This window comes from Jaculus jaculus, chromosome 3 (assembly GCF_020740685.1).
Source record: "Jaculus jaculus isolate mJacJac1 chromosome 3, mJacJac1.mat.Y.cur, whole genome shotgun sequence".
Lineage (NCBI taxonomy): Eukaryota > Metazoa > Chordata > Mammalia > Rodentia > Dipodidae > Jaculus > Jaculus jaculus.
This window is the reverse complement of record NC_059104.1, coordinates 65,983,686-66,010,690: the sequence shown is the minus strand read 5'-3', so window position 1 is coordinate 66,010,690 and position 27,005 is coordinate 65,983,686. Positions and strand designations below refer to the sequence as shown.

The 27,005-nt window shown below is 38.7% G+C and overlaps 1 protein-coding gene across 2 annotated transcripts in view; it reads left to right on the top strand.

The window, feature by feature from the left end:
• Window positions 1-27,005, top strand: part of Zc3h13 (zinc finger CCCH-type containing 13) — an 86,566-nt gene that overhangs the window by 52,102 nt on the left and 7,459 nt on the right. For both annotated transcript variants that reach the window (XM_045145338.1, XM_045145341.1), the window contains 8 exons: window positions 3,288-3,479; window positions 6,538-7,087; window positions 8,376-8,479; window positions 8,785-9,954; window positions 13,671-14,183; window positions 18,270-18,419; window positions 20,482-20,682; window positions 24,770-24,933. In XM_045145338.1, the coding sequence (XP_045001273.1) occupies window positions 3,288-3,479; window positions 6,538-7,087; window positions 8,376-8,479; window positions 8,785-9,954; window positions 13,671-14,183; window positions 18,270-18,419; window positions 20,482-20,682; window positions 24,770-24,933 (3,044 nt within the window). The remainder of the gene's footprint in view (window positions 1-3,287; window positions 3,480-6,537; window positions 7,088-8,375; window positions 8,480-8,784; window positions 9,955-13,670; window positions 14,184-18,269; window positions 18,420-20,481; window positions 20,683-24,769; window positions 24,934-27,005) is intronic.

Genomic DNA, 27,005 nt, shown 5'->3' with positions numbered 1-27,005 from the left:
CCTATTATTAGTTATGGTCTTTGAAAGTTTGATAACATTTGTCTGATGGTGACTATGCTTTAATACTTACAGATTACTGTGTAGACGTTCTGTTTGTTCTTATAGAAGTTTTATTCTTTTTTTTTTCGAGGTAGGGTCTGTCTCTAGCTCAGGCTGAGTTTTTTTTTCTTTTTTATTTTAAAGCTTCTGATAGAAAAAGTTTCTAAATTTCTTTTTTAAGGTACTTTTTACATCTGTAGTTATATTCTCATGTTTGTTTGTTTGGTTTTTTTTCTTGATTAATCGATGCCAGTGCTTTGTCCATGTTGAGTTCTCAAAGAACTGGTACTTGTGGTCGGCCATGGTAGCATACACTTAAAATTCTACCTCTTGGGAGGGATTTTAGGTTAGTGTGTGCTGCTTGAGAACTGTTCAAAAAAAAAAAAAAAAGACAGGCTTGGTGGTTCAGTTCCAGCACTCGGGAGGTAGAGGTAGGAGGATTACCGAGAGTTTGAGGCCACCCTGAGACTACTTAGTGAATTCCAGGTCAGCCTGGGCTAGAGTGAGACCCTACCTCGAAAAACCAAAAAAAGAGAGGGAGGAAGGGAGGGAGGGAGGGAAGGAGGGAAGGAGGGAAGGAAAGAAAACTTAAACTAAAAATAAAGTTTGCTGGGCATGGTGGCGTACTTCTTTAATCCCAGCACTCGGGAGGCAGAGGTAGGAGGATTGCTATGAGTTCGAGGCCACCCTGAGACTCCATAGTGAATTCCAGGTCAGCCTGGGCTAGAGTGAGACCCTACCTCAAAAAACCAAAATATAAAAGCCAAATCACAGAATTAATAATTGGTCTTTCGTAGTTTCCTTTGTTATCTCCTCTTTCTATTTTATTAATGTTTGCTATTATGTACCATCTGTGATATATGTAATATTTCAACTAGCACCCACTGGAAATACTTATAAATTTTAATCAGATTTCTTGTTTTATTCATTTCTAATCAGACTTTAGTAACAGTTGCCTGCCTTCATTTTTCTTGTCATATAGTATACTGAAGCCAGTTTGGGTATTTATTTGTTAAGTCTGACTTTGTGACTCAGTAGTTAGTATATATGTCTGTTAGTTCTGTCATTACAGAGAGCTGAATTAAATCTTTCTCTAGCTCTATAAATTTATTTTCATTGCTTGATCAATTTTTATTTATGTATTTCTTGACTTTGCTGTTACATACACATAAGGTGAATTCTTTTTGTCGTAATATTATGACCCTCCTCATCTCTAATAGTGCTTTTTGTCTTAAAGGTCATACTGCTGGAAACTCTCTTTGGGTTACTAAGTGTTTAATATATGGTTTCCCATCCATTCAGTTTCTCGTGTTATTTTAAATGTAACTCTAAGCAACATATACACATTAGACATATTTCGAGTCTCTGCATTGTATCCTCAGTTATTAATTTTCAAGGTTTTTTATTTTAATGCTTTCTCCTTAACTACATCTAATCTCATGTTTAAAATTTTCTTTCCCAGATGGTCTATGAAGCTTTTTTATGGTCTTTAAAATTGTTTCAGATTTTTTTCTTCCTGATTTTAATTATTAAGGCATTAGATTATTGAAATACTCTGTTATATTATGTAGAATTAGGGCTCAAAGCCTGTTGAACATAAATTCTCTATTCTTGCAGAAGTGCAGTCTGATTGTTACTTTGGTTGGGGTGGTTTTTCACATGTTCTTCTAAGTGAAGCTGTGACGTCATTTTCATCACATTTACTCCATGGTAACTATGAGTTTGAAGCAGAGCCCTCCAGAGATTTAATTTTGTTTTTGCATATCACACCCTGCTGTAGTTTCCTTTATTCTCTATACTCCCTGTGGAATTGAGGGTTCACAGGTATTAAAAAGCTCTGAACATAGGCATAGCTGCTATTGACATCTTAACTTTGATATAACATCAAAACCAAGAAATAAACACTCATACACTCTACAGAGCTTGTTTAGGTTTCTCTGCTTCTGCTTGAACTTTTGGGTGAGTGTAGCTCTAGGCATCTCTATCACTTGAGTGGTCATATTATGTTCTCTATAATCAATTTATTTAACAGAAACATGTAAAGTTCCCTTATAGACATAACCACCCTCACCTCTGTCCCTGATTTCCGGTTACCTAGAACATGTCCTGTATGCCACATTATTTCATGAATGTTTCTTTAATGGATTATGTATCCATTTGGCATCATCTAAGTTGTTACCTGTATCAGTCTGTTCCTTCTTGTGGCCAAATGTTATTGCATGGTATAGATTTACCATCATGTATGTAACCACCACTGAGAGACATTTACTACTTTCTAGTTTGGTGGCTGCTCTGAGTAGAAGTAACCAGGAGTATTCTTTCCCCAAATCTTCATTGGTCTTTTGACAGTTTCAATGTGAAGCCCAAGTTGGCTTTGAACTGCTTCTGCCTAACCTCTCAAGGGCTGGATTCACAGGGTTGTGGCACCATGCCCACTCCTACATCTTTTAATAAAAAATTTCAGACATGATTTTGTGTTACCAAATTACTTTCGTTCTGCATTAGAGTATTTTCACTATAAAGTATAATTAAGGGCTATAGGGATGGCTTAGTAGTTAAGGTGTTTGCCTGCAAAGCCAAAGGACCCACGTTAGCCAGATGTGCAAGGCGACACGCGTCTGGAGTTGGTTTGCAGTGGCTGTAGGCCCTGGCGTACCCATATGCTGTCTCCTCCCCTTTCTCTGTCAAATAAGTAAATAAAAATAAATAATAATTAAAGTATAATTAATTAAAACAATAGTATAAATCCATGTTTCATAATATTTCTAAGAACTAGATATGAAATAGTTTTTATTTTCTTCTGTTAATGGGGAATAATTTAGATTTCTGATTTCCTTAATATATTTTTTCTGATATTTTATTTTCATTTATTTATTTGACAGAGAGAGAGAGAGAGAGAGGGAGGGAGGGAGAGAATGGGCGCACCAGGTCCTCCAGCCACTGCAAACGAACTCCAGACTCATGTGCCCCCTTGTGCATCTGGCTAACATGGGTCCTGGGGAATCGAACCTGGGTCCTTTGGCTTTGCAGGCAGATGCCTTAACTGCTAAGCCATCCCTCCAGGCTCCCTCCCCTTAATATTTTTAAAATGATGATTACTGCATTCTAAATACCAACCCCCACCGCCACCACAACAACAAAAAAAACCCCAAAAACCTGTATATAGTTTTTTGAGGAAAAATTGTGACTAATAAAACTTGCTGAAAAAGTGCATGTGTTAAATATTTGTGCAACTGTCTTTTGTTTAGGAAGTCGAGGCACAAGAGGTTCTCAAATTGATAGTCACAGTAGTAGTAGCAACTATCATGACAGCTGGGAAACTCGAAGTAGCTATCCAGACAGAGACAGATATCCTGAAAGAGACAGCAGAGATCAAGCAAGGGACTCCTCCTTTGAGAGACGACATGGAGAAAGAGAACGTCGCGACAACAGAGAAAGAGGTATGTCACACAGAATCTTATAATGTAGTGACCAATTTCAGCTGGGGAAGTTGTTCTTTTAATGGACATCAGTTTACTTTTCAAAAAAATACTACTTTCATATGTGTGCTTCATGACATATTTGTGACTTTCAATTTGTGTAGTCTTTGATCATGTGGTCTAGGAGTGACTGAATAGCTAGCTACCAGTACCCTAGAATATTTTTGAAATTAATGCTATATCCTACAAATGTACATTGAGTGCCCACCTAGGCCAAGCACTGTGCTAGATACATATAGAACACAGTAGTTCTTTGCAGAACATAATGGGGAGAGAACATACTTCTCCATTTCTCCATGTAAAATAAAAGATTATTAAGGCCATCAAGGAAATAAGCAAGGGGTCTAAATAAAAGCATAAGAGAAGGCTGTGTTTTGCACCATTTATCTAAACATCGAGAAAATGATATTTATACAGAGATACAAGTGCAAGAGAAGCAGCTAGTTTCACAAAGATTATAAGCATTTCTATTGAGAAGAAATAGTAGGTGCCAATTCCCTTAAGTGAGAGTGCCTCCCATATGCTGGTAGAGGGTGTCCGGGGATACTTGTTCTGTACTTCCTCAGTTGTGACTTTTGCAGTCCAGTCATAGTATATGTAGGTCACTGGAATGGGAACAATTGCTGTGGCTGTACAATGTTCTGTGAGAAGACAAAAGTAACAAACATAATTCTGAGGAGTTTCAATAAAGCTGCTGTAGTTAAAGAGATACTATGGAATACATAGTTTGTCAGAAGGAACAAAGAAAGAAGTTTTTCAGGGAGAGATAGGGCATAGCAGACACATAGGACTAAAAGACCCACATGCTTTGGGAGCAATAGGAATTATGCTAATGGTGTTGGAATTAGTAGTGGAAAATGCTGCAGAAAAGAGCAGGAAATAGTCTTTAAAACAGGCTGCAAATGACTTACTAGGTCAATTTAAAAATGTCTTAATTACTTTCCATTTCCAACATGAGAGCTACTTTTAAACCAATGGAAGAAATAAGAGTTTTCATCAAAAACATATTAAGCATTCAGGGAAAAACATTGAAGGCAATCATCTAAGAAGATCTGATCATATTCTATACTAATAATTTCAACTGTTGAGATAGTGCAGAAAAGAATATTCTAGATTAAAATTGATGTTACTTGAGTATAATGGGATTTGAATTGTTCTGAGATTGCCAGCTATTGTGAAAGAGAGTGTCATTCATTAAGGGAGTACAGGAAGAGAAGCACTTCTTAAGGAAGATAATAGGGAAACAGTTAGGAGGCATTATTCCCTTTCCAGAGATAAGAGGCATTCTCACTGTAGTTTGTGGCATTATACCCTTTCCATTTTCCTTAGAACTTTAGAGGCATTCTCATTTTAGTTGGAAAAATGAAGGTTTTATCTGGCAAGAAAGTAAGTAACCTATGTTGCTATATTCAGAAAACTCAAGTATGAATTTCTGTAAATTTCCAGTATTGAAATGTTTTCAGATTATTTCATAAGTGTGATTTTAGTTATGCTCATCAAACCAGAAATTAACCGCAAACATGAAATTTTACATTCTGGCAATACAGATTGTGGATACAAAGTTTGATCCACTGAAAGTTTCAATTGATTGTAAAGATTTAAGAAAAAACTGATTTTTTTTGTAGGCCTGACATCCTACTCTGTCTACCATCTTATTTACAGTGCCAAGTTACCCAAGTCATTTCAGGACAGTAAGTTCTGTTTCTAAGGAAAAAAAAAAAAGGTTGAACACGGTTTAATTTTGTTTTAGAATTAAATTTATATGGCATTTTGAAACTGGATCTTAACAGCTAAATAATAAGTCTTTTTCATCAGTGGTAAGGGAAATTTAAGTTATTTCCTTGGAAACATTCTAAAACTTTTTTTAGTAAGTCATTTTTAAATATTCTACTTGCCAGCCTATTGAGTATATGGTAGGACCATATTTTTTGATTTACCAATCAATAGATATTATTTGGTATGAAAGTAGAAAATTCACAGTATCCTCAATTATCACTGTTGCTTTAAAAAAAAAAAATGGCTGTCAGGCAAGATGGCGTATTGGTTAAGCGCTTGTCTGTGAAGCTTAAGGATTCTAGTTTGAGGCTTGATTCCCCAGGACCCACGTTAGCCAGATGCACAAGGGGTCGCACATGTCTGGAGTTCGTTTGCAGTGGCTAGAGGCCCTGGATCACCCATTCTCTCTCTGCCTCTTTCTCTCTGTCGCTCTCAAATAAAAATAAAACAAAAAAAATTTTTAACTGGCTGTCTTTTTGAAAAAAAATTCATGCATCCTCTTATACATTTTTTGATCTCAGACTTACCTCCTGTTAACCTGGCATCTGGGCAACATGATGTGTCTTCTCTGTGCTCATGTGATTAATGTGTACGTGGAGGGAAAAATAACATACTATGTATTTATATAGAGAGAATTAATTATATTACTAATATGGAACCTTATTATTCATTGTTCCAAGATTGCTAGATATCAGTTTGCTTAAAATTCAGGTTTTCATGTATATTTGCTCACCTACATTTTTCTCACATAATAACTGTACTTTGATGTATTTGATATTTTTGGTTGAAATGAGAGGTGTAACTTATGAGGGAAATTTTTTTTTCCTTCAGCTCCTATGTTCTACACCTCCTGCTGCCCCTATCCTTTGCCACCAGTGTTCTCAGGTCCTGCTGGGGGGACAGAGAAGATCAGAGGTGAAGGGTAGAGATGACAGAAAGCTGGGTTGGAATGGTGGGCTGGAGGAGCAAGATCAAAATCCGATCAATAGGGGGGGGGGGTTCATGGGAAACAGAAAACATGGTAGAAGGGCAAATAAAGAAAGACTGTCTTTAAGAAAATATTTATAAAGGTTCAGGGGTGATTATTATTCAGATCATTAAATTAAAAGTAAATGCATACCTGATTTCATATTTTGTTGCCAGTGTCATCCTATACTCCACACTCAGAGCAAATTTAAGATTTGCCATGCTGTCTTACCTCTGTCTGCCAAATTAATCACTGGCGATTTGATTTTTGTTGTAGATCAAAGACCAAGCTCACCAATTCGACATCAGGGAAGAAATGACGAGCTTGAGCGTGACGACAGAAGAGAGGACCGCAGAGTAGACAGAGTGGATGAGAGAAGAGACGAAAGGGCTAGAGAGAGAGACAGGGAACGAGAACGAGAGAGGGAGCGGGAAAGAGAGAGGGAACGGGAGCGGGATCGAGAAAGAGAAAAAGAAAGAGAACTAGAAAGAGAACGTGCGAGAGAACGAGAGAGAGAAAGAGAAAAGGAGAGAGACCGTGAAAGAGAGAGAGATCGGGACCATGATCGAGATAGGGAAAGAGAGAGGGAACGTGACAGGGAAAAAGAACGGGAGCGAGAGAGAGAAGAAAGAGAGAGGGAGAGAGAGCGAGAACGAGAGAGAGAAAGGGAGCGGGAACGAGAAAGAGCCAGAGAGAGAGATAAAGAACGAGAACGTCAGAGGGAGTGGGAAGACAAGGACAAGGGCCGAGATGACCGCAGAGAAAAACGAGAGGAAGTCCGAGAAGATAGGAACCCCAGAGATGGGCATGATGACAGAAAATCAAAGTAAGAATGATTATGAATCAAGCTTTAAAAGTTTTATTTCAGTAAAGTGTTCGGAAGCTTCTTTTTAAATACTTTTCAGAGTGTGCCACAATTTTCTGTTAAATTTTTTTCTTCTCTGTACTTCTCTTGTACTTTAGATTCAAGTTTTGTTGATGTGTGTGTATGTCTGTCTGTCTGTATGTCTCAACTCAACAAGCCTGTGAGTTGTCACAACACACCTGGAGCTACCCCTTCATACCTCATCTGCATGAGGGTCTGTCTGGGAACTGTGTGCTGCAGCATGCTTCTCACGTATATCTAGATACCACAGTATCTAGAAAACAGAAAAAGAAGAAAAAAAAGAGCAAAATTTAATGTATATGAGAAAACATGAGAATAATTAACTACTCAAACTAGATAAACCATTACTCATTCAAAATTTGCTTAAGAAACAAGAAATACAGTGAACATGTGAGTTTTTTTATTGATTTGTTATGATTTAATTCTAAGAAAGATAAAGATAACTGATTTTTACATTGTACCCACAGTAGGCTTGGCACTAGACATAGGATGTAATTCCCCATTGCAGTTTGATGAGAAGGACTTCCATTTTATTTATTTATTTAGCATGTGTGTGCATGGATGTATGTGTGCATGTGTGTGTACTCACATTTTTGCACATGCTTATGGAGGCTAGAGGTCGACTTAAGGTGTCTTCCTGTGTCACTTGCCTTATTTTCCTGAGACAGTCCCTTGCTGAGCTCAGCTTCAGCATATTCACTAGATATACAAGCCAGCATGGCCCAGGACTTCTCCTGTTTGTGCCTGCCTCCGTAGTGCTGGGGTTACAGCTGCATAGCACCTTGCCCATTGTTTTTACATGGGTGCTGGGGATTTTAACACATTAGCCACTGAGCCATCTTTTCAGACTCCAGCTTTTCAACTCAAAATAATACTAAGTTTTTCTCATCATCTTCCCAATATGAGACTATAAAAACATATATTATACAAATATAAAGTGGATGAATCCTGCTTTACAGAATGCATTTAATGTATTGATTGCTGCATGTTGGTACCATGTAGTATTTAAATGAGACAAGTTTCTCTCGAATGATTCTACATGGAACATAGAAAATATTTCCATGGACTTTTAATCCACAATTGCAAGTTTTAGCAAATGAGCTTAAAGCATCCCCTTCATGCTTTGTAAGGTGGTACAGCTTTACTTTAATTGTAAGTTCTGCTAGGAGTGGAATCTTTCTGTTTTAGTCTCCGGAATTTTATAAATTGTGTTTGCTTGCTCAAGCAGAAAGCGCTATAGAAATGAAGGAAGCCCCAGTCCCCGACAGTCTCCCAAGCGCCGGCGTGAGCACTCTCCTGACAGTGACACCTACAACAGTGGCGATGATAAAAGTAAGCAGAGTCTGTGTTCTGTCTTGGTTTTCATGCTCATGGAAACCATGAGACCATTCTCTGAGATTATTTCAATGGATCATTAACATGTAAGATCGTTTTCTTGTTCTACTGCCACTAAACATTTCCTGTGTGACTAAAGTATGCCACAATGCACTGTATTTTCATATTTGTAGTCAAAGCAGTGTTTTTATTTTAATGGACGTTATTGCCATTTTAAAAGTTTCAAAATGCAAAGTGAGAGTTTGATATAAAGGGGATGTTCTATATTTAGTAAAAGTAATGACTTTTACCTTCTTGTATAGATGAAAAACATAGGCTCTTGAGCCAGGTTGTACGACCCCAAGAATCTCGTGCTCTCAGTCCATCGCACCTCACAGAAGACAGGCAGGGCAGATGGAAAGAGGAGGATCGTAAACCAGACAGAAAAGAGAGTGCAAGGCGCTATGAAGAGCAAGAACTCAAAGAGAAAGTTTCTTCTGTAGACAGACAGAGAGAACAGACAGAAGCTATGGAAAGCTCCAGAGTGCGCACACAGGACATGATGAGCCACCACCACCCTGAGGAGCGTGATGGATCTGATCGAGCCCATGATGAAAATAAGAAAAAGGCAAAACTTCAGAAAAAACCAATTAAGAAAAAAAAAGAGGATGATACTGGTATAGAGAGGGCTAACACTGACATAACATCTGAAGATGTTCAAGTCTTTTCACCAAAAAAAGCACAGAAGAAGAAAAATGTTGAAAAGAAACGCAAACGATCCAAAGGTGACTCTGACCTTTCTGATGAAGAAATAGCCCAGCAGAGTAAGAAGAAAAGAGGCCCCCGCACGCCGCCCATGGTGGCCAAAGAGGAACTGGTTGAACTCTCCACTGATAAGGACAGCATGCTAGAGGAGGCACTGAAGAAAGAAGATACAGCCTTCAGTGACTGGTCTGATGAGGATGTGCCTGACCGTACAGAGGGGACAGAACCTGAGCATGCTGCCACCACTGCCACTCCTGGTAGCACACCTTCCCCTCTGTCTAATCTTCTCCCTCCTCCGCCACCCGTAGGTACTGCTGCTGCCACTCTGGCCTCCTCCGTGGTGGCTGCCAGCTCTGCCTCTGCCTCAAGTATCAGTGCTGCTTTCTCCAGTGAAGACTCACATAGAAAATGCCACAGGACCCGAGCGGAGAAAGTGGAGGTGCCTCACGTGACCTTGGAAGACACTCCACACCGCAGGCTGGTGGATCAGAAGCGGAGCAGCAGCCTCGGGAGCAATCGGAGCAACAGGAGTCACACCTCCGGTCGGTTGCGCTCCCCATCCAATGATTCCGCTCATCGAAGTGGAGACGACCAGGGTAGTCGAAAGAGAGTGCTGCATAGTGGATCAAGAGATAGAGAAAAAACGAAAAGCCTGGAAATCACAGGGGAGAGGAAATCTAGGATTGATCAGTTAAAGCGTGGAGAACCCAGTCGAAGTACTTCTTCAGGTAACAGAATTGAATTATAATTCAGGTATAGTGTATTTGATCCAAATTATAATTCTAAAGCAATGCCAAACTGGTTACATTATATGATGTCTGAAGGGTTTTTTTTTAAACTTTTTTTTTTCTCAATTTTTATTAACATTTTCCATGATTATAAAAAATATCCCATGGTAATACCCACACCCTCCCTCACCCCCCACCACTTTCCCCTTTAAAATTCCATTCTCCATCATATCCCCTCCCCATCTCAATCATTCTACTTGCATATATACAATACCAACCTATTAAGTACCCTCCTCCCTTCCTTTCCTTTATATCTCCTTTTTAACTTACTGGCCTCTGCTACTGAGTTTTTGCCTTCTCACACAGAAGCCCAATCATCTGTAGCTAGGATCCACATATGAGAGAGAACATGTGGCGCTTGGCTTTCTGGGCCTGGGTTACCTCACTTAGTATAATCCTTTCCAGGTCTATCCATTTTTCTGCAAATTTCATAACTTCATTTTTCTTTACTGCCGAGTAGAACTCCATTGTATAAATGTGCCACATCTTCATTATCCACTCATCAGTTGAGGGACATCTAGGCTGGTTCCATTTCCCAGCTATTATAAATTGAGCAGCAGTAAACATGGTTGAGCACATACTTCTAAGGAAATGAGATGAGTCCTTAGGATATATGCCTAGGAGTGCTATAGCTGGGTCATATAGTAGATCAATCTTTAGCTGTTTTAGGAACCTCCACACTGATTTCCACAATGGCTGGACCAGATTGCATTCCCACCAACAGTGTAGAAGGGTTCCACTTTTTCCACATCCCCACCAGCACTTATGATCATTTGTTTACATGATTGTAGCCAATCTGACAAGAGTGAGATGGAATTTCAATGTAGTTTTAATCTGCATTTCCCTGATGACTAGTGACATAGAACATTTTTTTAGATTGCTTATATGCCCTTCGTATTTCTTCCTTTGAGAACTCTCAATTTAGCTCCATAGCCCATTGTTTGATTGGCTTGTTTGATTCCTCATTATTTAACTTTTTAAGTTCTTTGTATATCCTAGATATTAATCCTCTATCAGATATATAGCTGGCGAAGATTCTTTTCCCATTCTGTAGGTTGCCTCTTTGCTTTTTTCACTGTGTCTTTTGCAGTGCAAAATCTTGGTAATTTCATGAGGTCCCAGTGATTAATCTGTGGTTTTATTGCCTGAGCAATTGGGGTTGTATTCAGAAAGTCTTTGTCAAGACCAATATGTTGAAGGGTTTCCCCTACTTTTTCCTCCAGCATTTTTAGAGTTTCCGGTCTGGTGTTAAGGTCTTTAATCCATTTGGACTGAATTCTTGTGCATGTAGAGACAGAAGGATCTATTTTCATCCATCTATGGATACATATCCAGTTTTCCCAACACCATTTGCTGAAGAGGCTGTCTTTTCTTCAATGAGTTTTTTTAAACTTTTTATTGACAACTTTCATACATCTACACAACATGCCAATATCATAATTCCCTCTCTCCACCCTTCTTTGTTCCACCTTTCTCAGCCCCCTTCCACCGAATCCCTCTTTTTTTTTTTTAATTAGCATTTTCCATGATTGAATCCGTCTTTCTAACTACTAGTCCCTGTTCAATGTTGATGTTTTAATTTTTCCCTCCTGTTACACAGGCCTTGTGTACACTAGTGTTACACTTTGTGTCTGGAAGACAGTATTGCAAAGCCCTCCTCATTCTTTCCACTACCTCTGCCACAATGGACCCTGAACCTCGGTGGACGTGATAGAGATGTCTCATTTACTGCTAAATAGTCCACTGTCACTTCTCAGCACTTTAATGAGTTTGGAATCTCCCCAATAGTCACTATTATCTGAAAGAGAAACTTTTCTAACCAAGTGAGAGTAGCATTAATATTTGGGTATAAACATAAGTGTTTAGAGGACAGTTTGGTGGGCATAATATAAGTCTGGCATTTAGCCGGATAATACTAATGGTTCTCCCACCCACCTCCCTCCCCTGGGCTTATGATCTACTCATAGGCCTTTGATTAGGTTTTCAGTACCAGGCAGGAATTCTTTTTCATGGAATAGGACTGCCTGAATATTTATATAATTAAAAAATAAGGCTTACCTTATTAAAACCTTACCTGTTACCACTTTAATAAACATAAAAGAGGTACATGGGTACATTCAGTAATGTTAAGCATTTATTTTAATGTCAGGATTTTAGTGATGTGTCTGACTGAAAGGGCTTATGTGTTTAAGTCCCATATCTATGAGTGCAGTTTTACTCTTCCTACAAGTCCTCATGCCACCATAGTTCCATTTTTAAATTTTTTTTTAAATTTTTATTTATTTATTTGAGAGCAACAGACACAGAGAGAAAGACAGGTAGAGGGAGAGAGAGAGAATGGGCGCGCCAGGGCTTCCAGCCTCTGCAAACGAACTCCAGACGCGTGCGCCCCCTTGTGCATCTGGCTAACGTGGGACCTGGGGAACCGAGCCTTGAACCAGGGTTCTTAGGCTTCACAGGCAAGCGCTTAGCCATCTCTCCAGCCCCATTTTTAAATTTTTATTAAAATTATCGATTTATTAACCAGGGGGCGTGTATGTGGGTGCACATGCTATGGCAGACATCGCAATCACAGGACATCTTTTTTGTTTGTGTTTTAGTTTTTTGAAGTATGGTTTCATTGTAGCTCAGGCTGACCTGGAATTCACTGTGTAGTCTCAGGGTGGCCTTGAATTCATGGTGCTTCCCCTACTTGTGCTTTCCAAGTTCTGGGATTAAAGGTGTGCACCACCACATCTCGCACAGAGGGCATCATCTTTTGAGACAGCATCTCAAGCACCTGGTTGCTTGTTTTATTTATTTGAGAGAGAGAGATAATGGGAGCTCCAGGGCCTCTAGCCACTGTAAATGAACTCCAGACATACGCGCCACCTTGTGCATCTGCCTTTACGTGGGTACTGGGGAATCGAACCTGTGTCCTTTGGCTTTGCAGGCCCTCCAGCCCCTCGTTTTTGCCACTGCATGTATACCATATAGCTGGCCCATGAACTTCCAGGTTATTCTGGCTCTGACTCCTATTGATATAGGTTTTGGGATCACCGATGCTTATACCACTTTTTATCCAGCTTTACGTGGGTGTTGGGGAATGAACTTGGGTCCACAAGGCTGGCCAGCAATACCTTTAACCACTGAGCTCCCCTGCCTCAGGCCCAGTGCTTTGCTTTTCTTTTCTTTTCTTTTCTTTTCTTTTCTTTTTTTTTTTTCTTTTGACACAGTAAATAAGATAGGAAAGAGATCAAAGAACAAAAGTTATAAGGCAGGGTCTCTGTCTAGCCCAGGCTGACCTGGAATTCACTATGTAGTCTCAGGGTGGTCTCAAACTCACAGCAATCTTCCTATCTCTGCCTCCTGAGTGCTGGGGTTAAAGGCACGTATGCCACCACACCTGGCTTTAGTGCCTAGTTTTTTTTGTGATTGTTTAAGGTATTCTGGACCTACAGTAGAAGTAGACAAGGAAACTTCTTGATTAACATTTACTTGAGAGTTTTTCCTTAAAATGAGTTTGGATATGTATAGATAGATAATGTATAGAAAGGAATGTGTAAAGAGACTAATCTAGCAAAAGGAAGATAAGTGTTAAAGAACCCTCAAATGAAACGTTTTCTTTTTATTTTATTCTGTGTTAACTTTGTATGTATGTGGCCTGTTCATTTCAGATCGCCAGGATTCAAGAAGTCATAGTTCAAGAAGGAGCTCTCCTGAGTCTGATCGGCAGGTCCATTCAAGATCTGGGTCATTTGATAGTAGAGACAGGCTGCAGGAACGAGATCGATATGATCATGACAGAGAGAGGGACAGAGAGAGAAGAGATCCAAGACCGAGAGAATGGGACCGAGAAGCTGAAAAAGACTGGCCACGGACCAGAGATCGGGATAGAATACGGGAAAGGGAGAGAGAACGAGACAAAAGGAGAGATTTGGATAGGGAAAGAGAGAGACTAATTCCTGACTCCATGGAAAGGGACAGAGAAAGAGATCGGACTTTTGAGACTTCTCAAATAGAGTCTGCTAAGCGCAGTGAGATAAAGCTGGAGAGTGAACATGAACGAGACCTAGATGGCAGTTCCCGAGACTCTGCAGCTTTGGATAAAGAAAGGATGGACAGGGATTTGGGGTCTCTGCAGGGATTTGAAGATACAAGTAAATCTGAGAGAACTGACTGTATGGAAGGTGAGCACCAACTCCTCAAACTCTTGTACTGCTCCATTTCTTTTCTAGTTCCTTAGGGAACACATATTTTCTTGTGAAAGATTGTCCACTCCCTTACAAGGGAAGTAGATTCATAAGGAAAAGCCTGTGATATTAAAAATGTACTCACCTCTGTCGTATCAATGCAACTGTAGCATAAATGACATAAAATAAATAATGATGGAAGTATAAGGCCACAGAGTAGAGAACAAGCCAGGAATAAAGAACTCTGTTATATTAATGTCTAGCTACTGATATAAAAGATGTGTGTCTAAGCTGGGTGTGGTGGTGCATGCCTTTAATTCCAGCATTCGGAGGCAGAGGTAGGAGGATCACTGAGTTTGAGGATACCCTGAGACTAGATAGTTAATTCCAGGTCAGCTTGAACTACAGTGAAACCCTACCTCAAAAAACAAAAACAAAAAGATAAGTGTCTAGGTGTTAAAATCATAGCATCCTTTTCTTAGGTATTTAAAAAAAATAAATAAATCAGCCAAACATGGTGGCTTACATCTGTGTCACTGGAGAGGCTGAGTCAGGAAGATCATGAGTTCAAGGCCAGCCTATATACAGAGTGACACCCTCTTACAAATATGCACACATCCACACATAAAGTAAAATGACTTATTTCAGGCAAGGAGCCAAATAGTTATAAGAAGATCCTGTTTTCTAGAGCAGTTGAAACATACAGGAAGTAAATTCACTCCCTAAAGCTGTACTTAATAGCAGATTGACTGCTGGCACTCACTACTCCTAGAGTGAGGACATAGAGACACCCTTCATCAGTTATTTGGTGCAGTGAGAGCCAGTCTTGAGACTCATGAGAAGCACAGTCCCTTTCCTCTCCACCATTTACTTCCACTCTACTAGACAAACTGACTCATTCTAGGGATGAGTAGGGGTAAGGAATGGTGACTTGAGTCACAAGAGCTATGTTAAACCTCTCAGAACCATGACTCATTTTATTTATACTCCAAATTAGATGAAAATGTAATGTGAAGAAAGCTAAGATAGAAATAATTTTGTTAAGTAGTAAAATGTACCTGACATATAGCATATTAGAATCCTTAATCAGATATCAAGAGATGTAAGGATTGGGCTGGAGAGATGGCTTAGCAGTTAAGCACTTGCCTGTGAAGCCTAAGGACCCTGGTTCGAGGCTCAATTCCCCAGGACCCACGTTAGCCAGATGCACAAGGGGGCGCATGCATCTGGAGTTCGTTTGCAGTGGCTTGAGGCCTTGGCGTGCCCATTCTTTCTCTATCTGCCTCTCTTTCTCTCTCTCTATCTGCCCCCCCCTTCCCTCTCTCTGTCACTCTCAAATAAATAAAATGAACAACAAAAATTTTTTAAAAAGATATAAGGATCAGTTTTTTAAAACAATTTTTTTAGGATCTACTTTGAAAACCAGTGAATTTTACTATAGGCCAAATGCTATCATATTATAAATCAAAAGTACTAAGATATTACTGCTTGCATATTGAGTATCTCAAACTTGCCCCAGTCTACTACACAAACTAACACAGGCCTTTCTATTCTCTCTCCTTCTGTGTATATTTCTTTTGAGGCTTTCTGTGCTGTGTGTTTTATTTCAGATTCCTATAGCACCATGTGTGTACATCTTTTCTAGCATATCCACAATGTGTCATAATTACTTTCCTTACGCTGAACTATCATCTTTTATCGTCAGGAAACACTGTGTCTGATGAATGTTCAGCTTGCACATGCACTCTTCATGTAGGATTCCTTCATGAGTCACATCTTGACTAGCAGTAGCCTTCCCATGAATTGTCCTGGAAATTCTGCCTTTTTAGTTCTCTTTGGCTCTGCTGTCAGAACTTCCATCATTGTTCCAACATAACTTCTCCAGTTCAAGATCCCTCATTTGATTTTTTTCCATATGATAGCATTTAGCCTATAGTAAAATCCAGTCTTTTGAAAAATAGATCATTACATCTCAAGAATCCCAGGATGCCATCTGTTGCTTTATTTTTATTTTTATTTTTATTTTTTGGTTTTTCAAGGTAGGGTCTCACTCTAGCCCAGGCTAACCTGGAATTCACTATGACGTTTCAGGGTGGCCTCGAACTCATGGCAATCCTCTTACCTCTGCCTCCCAAGTGCTGGGATCAAAGGCATGCGCCACCACGCCCGGCTTTGTTGCTTTATTTATTTATTTATTTATTTATTTATTTATTTATTTATTTCATTCGACAAAAGCATACTGCCTCAGCTTTCATCTCAATTTTGAGTATAAATAGCATCAGGTCACAAACTATGACTCTAATGAAAGTACAACCTTGGGATATAATTGAATATCATTATAATAGGTCTGTTATGGCTGCAGTCATCCTTGTCCCCCACCTTAAAATTACCATTTCTTTGTTGTGACCAAAGGTAATATGGCATAAAACTATTTCGCTCACTTAAAGTTGGAAAAAATGGATAAACTTGAAAATTTAAAGTCCTACTATGTATATTTGTTTAGAAATAAGTTTATATGACAGTGTTATTAAAATTATGTTGTAGATGAGTGGATGGGAATAATTGGGAAATTGTTACAGAATTTTATATAAAAGAATAAGCATTGACAATCAGTAGAGAAAAATGTCTATTCAGTAGAAAATCTGTGCAGGGAACCCCAATAATGCAGCTTTCTGTATCATTAGCCTGCTGGGGTGTGCTGCATCCAGGCCTGCACCCACACCTCCGCCTCCTGTAGTAGCCCCACCATGTTGCAGATAGCCAGGTCTGTTGATCCAGGTGGTAGCCACTACAGCCGGTGTGGGTATGATCTCAGCAGCTGGTGGCTCTTTGCCTTTATGGAATACAACAGTGTTTGGAGTGTACCCAGAACAGAGGAAGTTCTGGGAGGGTTTTAGTGAAGTGCAAAAATAGTGCAAGCTTACAAAAGGATTAGTCTAAACAAGAAGTTCACATTAGCAAAATGGAATATCAGCTCTGATGACTAAGTTACATTAAAATGTAATCAGTGTAACACCATAAGTTAAAACTGTCTTTTGCTTGTTTTGGTGTTTTTGAATTTTTTTTTTTTTTTTTTTCGAGGTAGGGTTCTACTGTAGCCCTGGCTGACCGAGAATTCACTATGTAGTCTCAGGCTAGTCTCACAGCAATCTTTCTTCCTCAGCCTCCCAACTACTGGGATTAAAGGTGTGTGCCACCATGCCCAGCCAAAGCTGTCATTATTAATAGCTTCATTGCTAGAGTGGTCATGGAAGATGGTGTTTTCACTGCATACAAGTTCACCAGGGTAGTATCCAATTTGGGACAGAGCAAGTGTTTGAGTGGCCTTCTAAACCAGCTGCATTATTTGTGAGTTAATTATAATAAAGTGGTTTTCTTCTGAAAAAAAAAATGAAAATAAGCATACTATTGCAGTTTGAAGACAGGAATTGTAAACAAGGATTCCATAAAATATATGGATTGGAAATATTAAGCATACTCTATAGTTTTGTGATTAGATTTATGATGGACCCAATAGGAGGTAAGAGTTTAACCTAGGGAGTTGAAACAAGCATTGGCATAGGGAAAAGGAGTTGGGGACCAGGGCGAGAAATAACTGCACTTTACGTTTGTGCTTCACTCCCATAAAGGTCATGTAATGATCTCTAGTATTAGGTACTAAGACTTAACTTTGAAATATATTTTGAAAGAAACTTGCAAGGTTTTTTTAAAATAAGTTTTTATTTTGGTAAAAAAAAAAAATTGCAGCCTTTTGAAGTTAGATTTCCAAATGTTAAAGTTTTATTATCAAAAATTAACATAGTATACATAATCAACACTGTTAGTGGTAGCTCCTATTCTGCCATTATTTATAATCTTATAACCTGCTTTACTGTTGTTCTGTTGTATCATGAATGCTACTTACATTTCTTCAGTTTTCTTTTGAAATAATTAAGTGACTAACAAATGTAGTTTTCTGGTTTAAAAAATGCTTTCCTTATTCTTTTAGTGTGCATAGTCTTTACCTTTGGGTTGACTTAAACATTCCTTCCTTTTGAATGCTGTTTTTTGACGTGAAGTTAATTTAGTTTGCCTGTTTAGCAGGAGATGATGAATCCAAGTTAGATGATACTCATTCATTAGGATCTGGTGCTGGAGAAGGGTATGAGCCAATCAGTGATGATGAACTGGATGAAATCCTGGCAGGTGATGCGGAAAAAAGAGAGGACCAACAGGAGGAAGAAAAGATGCCAGGTAATCAGTCATTCACAGAGCTAGTTGGTCATAAAAAGCATTTGATTCCTGGGGTTGGGGTTTTAGCTCAGTGGATGAGTGCTTGCCTAGCAAGCGCAAGGCCCTGGGTTCGGTCCTCAGCACTGGGGGCAGAGGCGCGGTGGGGGAAAGAAATAGGCAAAAAGCATTTGATTCCTGGCACTAAAGAATTCTGTATTCCCTTTCATGCTGTAATATTGAATAAAAGCACTTAGAATCTTCTTGTTTGTTTTAATTAAGGAAAGGTCATTAAAAAGGACATCAGTCTACATGTGTGTTCAGTTTGGGGCATTTCCAATGTAAGAGCCCCATGTGGAATAGCAAAATCCTAAGGTTTCTTTTCTAGAGCTTAAGTTTGGTAATACATGACCTGGAATTTAACCAAACAAATGCTGATTGCCTGCCAGTGTCTGACATGATGGGTATGTGGTTCATGCTTCATAGCTGTGGTGGCACAAGATAACTTTTTAGTCAACTTTGTAAAAATATATATAATAGTTAAGTATTTGAACATCTTTTACTGAGATTTCTAAATTCGGTATTTTGCTAACAGTGCCTTTTGCACTGCCAGTGCTCATCGAGTGACTGCACCATGCCATTCTCAGTGAATTCTCTCAATCACTGCCTCATTGTACATAGCATTTTCTGTTCATCATAGTGAGGCCTTTGCTGGGTCTGGATATATGAAATACTACACTTTTCTAAAATTTTTTAATTGTTTATTTATTTATTTGAGAGCAACAAACAGAGAGAGAAAGAGGCAAACAGAGAGAAAGAATGGGCACTCCAGGGCCTTCAGCCACTGCAGATGAACTCCGGACGCGTGCGCCCCCTTGTGCATCTGACTAACGTGGCTCCTGGGGAGTTGAGCCTCGATCTGGGGTCCTTAGGCTTCACAGGCAAGCGCTTAACCACTAAGCCATCTCTCCAGCCCAAGAAATATTATACTTTTTTTTGAGGTAGGGTCTCACTCTGTTCCAGCCTGACCTGGAATTAACTGTGTAGTCTCAGGGTGGCCTTGAACTCATGACAATCCTACCTCTGCCTCCTGAGTGCTGGGATTAAAGGCGTGCACCACCATGCCCGGCTTATACTTATTTTTTAACTGTTCCTTTTCAATGAATTATTTGCTCTCAATGTTAATAGCCACTATAAATAAAATATAATGAATTGCTGTTGGGGTCTAAATGTAAGTTTTCATGGGGAAAGCTTTCATTTTAAGACCATGACTTAAAAAAAAACTATGTAATACTATAAAAGTTTCTTTTCTTTTTCAAAGTAGATTCTCGCTGTAGTCCAGGCTGACCTGGAATTTACTATGTACTCTTAGAATGGCCTCGGACTTGCTTCCTGAGTGCTGGGATTAATGACACATGCCACCACACTTGGGTATAATTTTTTTTTAATAAATATTTTTTTTTAATTTTTTATTTATTTGAGAGCGACAGACACAGAGAGAAAGACAGATAGAGGGAGAGAGAGAGAATGGGCACACCAGGGCTTCCAGCCTCTGCAAACGAACTCCAGATGCTTGCGCCCCCTTGTGCATCTGGCTAACGTGGGACCTGGGGAACCGAGCCTCGAACCGGGGTCCTTAGGCTTCACAGGCAAGCGCTTAACTGCTCAGCCATCTCTCCAGCCCAATTTCTTTTTTTTTTTTTTTTTTTTTTTTTTTTTTTGATTTGAAGTCCTTACTAGGGAATCATAGGGGATTGTTTGCAAGATTCTTGCAGACTCCACACTCTGTAAGTGTTCCAAGTTTCTTATGTAAAATGGCTTACTATTTTAATGCATAAGCACACTTCCCAGAATTTTTAAAACTATCTCTAAATTATTAATACTTAATACAATGTACATAGTTGCTAGTCTGTGTTTAGGGAGAAATTGTAAGAAAAGAATCTAAACATTTAGTTCAACTTTTCTCCATGTTCTCAGTCTCCAGCTTGGAGCCATGTATGTGAATCCACAGATGTACACACAATTCCTTCTGTAGATGTGTCTGGTAGTTCTTTGATGTAAAATAAAATCCTGTTCCTTATTACAGATCCATTAGATGTGATAGATGTGGATTGGTCTGGTCTTATGCCAAAGCATCCAAAAGAGCCCCGAGAGCCTGGGGCTGCACTGTTAAAATTCACACCTGGAGCCATTATGCTGAGAGTTGGGATTTCCAGAAAGTTGGCTGGTTCAGAGCTCTTCACTAAAGTCAAAGAAACCTGTCAGAGACTTTTAGAAAAACCCAAAGGTAAATTTATTTTACCTTAAATGCTGCTGCTATTAATATTTTATATAGTATATAAATACATATATAGAAAATACCTGCTGTTACTATTAAGATGCTTTTGAAAACTATTTGGTTGTGTAGAACTTATGAAATAAGAACTGTATAGCGGAATCAAATTTCTTAATTAATCTTCATGGTCAAAATTCCTTTATTAAATTTATTTTGAGAACAATTTAATGTTATAGAAAAGTTGCAAAAGTAGTTAGCAAAGTGAACTTTCCCTATCATTATGACTGAGGCTAAAGATACACAGGCTCTGGGCTCAATTCCAGCACCTTCCACCCCATCCCTCCCACCCCCTCAAAAAAGCTTTTCAACAAATGGGTAATATGCCACATATAAATGGTTTACCCAGGCCTAAATAAAGCAGGACTGTAACACAATTGATGTTTTATGTTTCTAAGCAAATGGGTTGTTTCAGAAACCCTCTCACCTGCAGGGTAAGTGGACAGTTGTGCCCAAATGTCCAGGTTGAGCTTTTTTTTTTTTCTTTTTTTAAAGTATTCATTATTTGAGACAGAGAGAGAGAATGGGCATACCAAGTCCTTCAGCCACTGCAAATGAACTCCAGACGCATGTGCCACCTTGTTCATCTGTCTTATGCCCAGCCCCTAGGTTGAGCTTCTAACAAAGTGATTTGGCTTGGTCTGTTGGGCCAGGCAGTCTGGATTTCCGTCAGCTAGAATCATCCAATCTCTCCAAGCGCCTGTGTCATCATCTGTAGCTGGGAATAACTATATTACCACCTCCTGTGGTTGTGAGACCACATAGGTTACTACAGGTAGAAGATGCAGCAGCACCCATAGTGAAGCATTAGTAGTTTCTCTGCTGGTATTTAATCTAAAAGTGTTTTATCACATTGGCTTTTCACTATCACAGCTGTTAATGAGTGGAACATTTGATTATATATTCTGGTGATTTTGTTTTGTTCTTTTTATTTTATAGCTTATGAATGCTTTTGTCAATAAATTGAGGCAAAGTAAGTAGTTAAAACAAGGAAAAAGAAGGTGGATGTGGTGGCACACATTTTTAATCCCTGCACTCACTTGGGAGTCAGAGATAGGAGGATTTCTGTGACCTCCAGGCCAGCCTGATACTACGTCATGAATTCCAGGTCAGCCTGGTCTAGAGTGATATAGTGAGACCCTACCTCAAAAAGGAGAAAAAAAAAAAAAAGGAAAAGCAGTTTATAAAACAAAAGCAGTCATGTCCCTAAAAACAAACAGCAACTTTTTTTTACTGAAGTTAAAAAAAACTTGTCCTATGAGTTGTTTCCTTTTAGCATAAGTAGCCAAGTTCCTGATTATAACTTGGCAGATTATGTATTGTTATGAACACTTGGGACCTAGAAAGTTCTTGATTGTGATATGGCAAATCAATTACAATAATGAATACTTAGAACCTGAAAAGTGACCAAAACTTTCCTTTTTAAAATTATATATATATATATATATATATATATATATATATATATATATATATATATGCTTATTTTAGAAAGAGGCAGAGACCGAGAGAGAAGCAGAGAGAGAATGGGTACACCAAAGCCTCTAGCCACTACAAACTATAAACACATGCGCCACCTTGTGCATCTGGCCTGAAGGGGTACGGGAAATCAAACCTGGGTCCTTAGGCTTCACAGACAAGCACCTTAACTACTAAGACATCTCTCTAGCCCCCCAAACATTCTTATATCACTGTTTTTATGTTGGGTACACCTATAGCTGTAAAGTAACTCGAGGGGGGCTTCAGTTTTATTTGTAAATTGGGGACTAAATCTCAGCTTATCTACCTCTAAATAAAGCTCTTTGCTTCTGTGACTTGATAATAGCATGTTAAGTTAGAAGTCTAGCTTGATTTTACTAACTGTGAAATAAAACTTGACCCTTCCTTGCTCGGGATGTAGGATGTGAAACATTGAATTGTGTAAAAGAAGGATTAGACTTTTCCTTATAAGACCTTTCCTTTTTGAGTTTTTGAGGTGGGATCTCACTCTAGTCCTGGTGGACCTGGAACTGTGTATAGTCCAGGCTCACTTCACGCTCATATGACCTTCCTAACTTAGCCTCCCAAGTGCTGGGATTAGAGGCATCATCCCTTTCCTGTTTTTTCTATAGTGTTTATGATAGCTAATAAATGATGTGAATGCACATTTTGTTTGGATTGAGACTTAGTTTTGCTTGTTACCATATCAAGTATCTATTAGTAACTATTCTGACTGTGCCTTGTGTTGCCTACACAGCCGTTTTACAGGCATTGATGTTCAGTGTGTTTTTGAAGTAATTGATGCTGATGTTTGTATTCCATTTGCTCTATTCTGATGCCCCAGTACTGACAAGAACCTCCATGTCATACATAATTTAAAGAAGAACAAGAAACCTAGACTTGAACAAAAAACTTAAATATATACTGAAATTGAAATTGCCTTTGCCTAAGTTTATTAATTGTAGTATAATGAGTTTTATAAATATGGTTATTCTGTCTTCTGAATAGCGTGGTATCAGTCACTTCAAAACCATAAAGAGTCTGGGAGTTTAGCCCTATGATGTTCTTCAAGGAAGTTCATAGTTTTCTCAATTTTTATACAAGTAAATGCCAACTAAAAGCAGTCTGTCCTAATAGCAGTTTTTAAGGAAGGGTATGAGTTTGATGCCGATTTAGTCTGTTTATGCCTATAGTGTAATGATAGTGTTTTTGTTTTTAGTCAGTATATCGTTGCTTGCTTCAAACAGTGAGTCATCTGCTCCCCTTTAATTCGTTTTTATCCCTTCACTATGTCTTAGTCAGTCTACAGAGATTTTGATTCTATTTGGTTGGCTGTGGGGGCTGAGACAGGGCTGTATTCTGTAGCACAGACTATCACAGAGCTCACTATGTAGCCCACGCTATCCTTGAATTTACAGAAATCATCCACTTCAGCCTCCTGAGTGCTGGGCTTACAGGTATGAGCTGTAATACTTGACCTGATATTTTAAAGGCTTCTTGAATAACTTCAGAGTTTGGGAATTCGTTTTGAATTATTCTCTATTTTTATACTTTTCCTAAGATATATACCTATTGACTAGGTACAGACTCTATTGGTAAGTATGTTACATGAGACTAGTTACTTATTATCACTTGGGATTTGTATTTTGAGAAATTGAAATAAACTCTGTAACAAAGCCTCCTTCCTTTCTAATCAGATGTGTTGACTTACTCCTTTCCTTTGTTGTTTCTAACAGCGCCCTGTTTGATCTTGTCTCAGAGACAGGACCTGGTACTGTAGTACACTCTTTTTTTAATTTAATTTTTTAAAAATTTTTATTAGCATTTTCCACGATTGTAAAAAAATATCCCTTGGTAATTCCCCTCCCCCCCACACACACTTTCCCCTTTGAAATTCCATTCTCCATCATATCCAACTCTTAATTATTTGTTGGAGTACTGCTTGTTTTTTGTTCTGTTTATCCTTCCTTTTTGTCTTTTATCTCAACCTAACTTTTTAATTGAATCTTTCCTTAATTACTTTATTTTTGTAACTTTCTAAATATTTTCTCCCTCCCTAGCATGTTATTACTTAAAAGTAAGTTATTTTGGCATTATACATTGTCTCAGGTTTTTATGGTCACTTAGAGGTTGTCTCACTAACACCTAGCTGCACCTTAACTGTCTTTTTAAGGAGATCATACTCTTCATTATTATAACATTCATATTTTGCTGTCATACACGGTCCAGAAATCTAGAACTTTAAGTAATATTTGATGGTAGGCAACATACTGAACTTGATTTAAATAATTCTTTCCTGAATTTTTCTTCAAATAATCAGTGTCTGTATTCTCCTGAAGTCTGCTTTTCTTATGTTGTATAAAAATTTAATGGCCAATAAAATGATTCATTGATATTTAAGGCTAGCAGAGAATATGTTGCTTTTAACATAAAATTTCCCCATTGCTGATAACTTTAATGTTCATTAATAATGCTAACTTTGGTAAGCTCAGAATGCAGTTAAGTCACTGATAGAACTGTCAGATATTAGGAAAACTTAATGCATGTTTATTTTGGTTGAAAGATGCAGACAACCTTTTTGAACATGAGTTGGGAGCTCTCAACATGGCTGCGTTGCTACGTAAAGAAGAAAGAGCAAGTCTTCTTAGTGACCTTGGGCCTTGCTGTAAAGCACTGTGCTTCAGGAGAGATTCTGCAATCCGTAAACAGCTTGTTAAAAATGAAAAGGTACTCTTGTTTTTGGCAAAAATATGAAGTGAATAGAAGAAGTGATGTGCATGTTATCACTCATTTTTGTGACTTTGGTTTCCTAGTCTTTCACACCTATAAAGAAAAATTTGACTAAAATTTATAATACTTTTTATCCTCAGTAGTAGTATTAGTGATTGTTTTAATTATTCACTGTCATTAAAAATTTAATGTATAGCCGGGCATGGTGGCGCATGCCCTTAATCCCAGCACTCGGGAAGCAGAGGTAGGAGGATTGCCATGAATTCAAGGCCACCCTGAGATGACAGAGTTAATTCCAGGTCAGCCTGGACCAGGGTGAGACCCTACCTCGAAGAAAAAAAAAAAAAAATTTCATGTATAATCCAGGCATGGTGGCGCACGCTTTTCATCCCAGCACTTGGGAGGCTGAGGTAGGAAGAACACCATGAGTTCAGGGTTACCCTGAAATTATATAGTGTATTTTAGGTTAGCCTATACTAGAGTAGTACCCTACCTTGATAACCCCCCCAAAAAAATTGATGTATAAAAATTATAAAATTCTCAGTCTGTGATCTGACCTGGTACTGGTATTTTTGAAATTTTTCTTCAAATAGCAAACTCATCAGAAATTTTTTCATATTCATGATCAAGGAGAATATGTTCCCAGATATAGAGTGGTAAGTTTATTTATAGGAACAGTATGTAGGATAATAAAGCAAGCTGGAAGAAAGGGAAATGAGTGAGTGAACTGAACACACAAAAAGCATTTACTGAAGAATAACTAAGGAAACTGGAAAGTAAAAGTCATAAAAGTTGGTTTGAATTGGGGAAAGATCTGATGAGAAATTGAAAATATCTTAAGCTTTTTAGGTTAGAAAACAGGGATTTTCATTTTTAGGTAGGATGTGGTGGGCAGGAATAGTAAAACAAAGCAAAGTTAGTCTTAAAAAGGTAGAAAAGCAATAGCTTGTTAACTTGTTAGAGGGGTAGGTAGAAAAACATAGAATTATCTTTGAATATGTAACATTGCTTAAAGAAAGTTTTGGGTTTTTTCCCCCTCCTATCCCAGGCTGTCCTTGAACTCCTGATCTTCTTGCCTCCACCTCTTCAGCAACTTCCTACCAGTGTGCAGCACCACAACTGGCAAAAGTTTGATTTTTTGTTTTGTTTTGTTTTGTTTTGGTTTTGGTTTTAGTTTTTCAAGGTAGGGTCTCACTCTAGCCCAGGCTAACCTGGAATTCACTATGTATTCTCAGGGTGTCCTCGAACTCACAGTGATCCTCCTACCTCTGCCTCCCAAGTGCTGGGATTAAAGGTGTCTACCACCATGCCTAGTGAGATACAATTTTTTTATTCTTTTATTTTATATATAATAGGTTATACTCTTTCATCCCCTCACCCATCCTCCTGTTACCATGGGGTCCCTCTTTAGTGAGATTATAGTATTCCCTGTGGAGTCATGAAGTTCTCAGTCAGTCCCTGGGGTTAGTGGGGAGACTGTGCCTCAGAGTATTTCTACCCACTCTGTGGCTCTTACAGTCTTTTTGCCCCCTCTTCCACAATGTTTCCTGAACTGTGGAAGGCCTGTTGGCAGTTTGATTTAGTATTGAGTGTTCTATAACCTCTGGATTTCTGCTTTGATGGGTTTTGATTGATCAATGTCCCTGTCACAATTGCTCTGGAGCTGGCTGTCAGGCTAGCAGTAAGAGCAGGATTTATGTCACTGTTTCCTAAGCAGTCACTTCTGGTCTCTGGCAGAGGTGGTACATCTAGTGACGGGCAGTCAGCTATCTTGTCTTAATGATGGATATTCGTTCTTCTCCATTTTTCTGCCATCTGTCAACTAAAATAGATTCTACATCCAAGAGTGTAAGCAGCTTGGGTTAAAGGGGATATGCATAGTTATTTGAGAGACATTTTGTTCTCCAGAGAACAGTGGGGCTTTCCTCTGAAGTCTATTTTTTGACCATGTAATTACAATTTGGTTTACAGCACCAGATATGAGTTCTCTCCTTCCGAGTGAATCTTATGTCCAATTAGAGAACAGTTGATTACCCACAGAGTACCCACTATGGTACAAGTGTGAACTT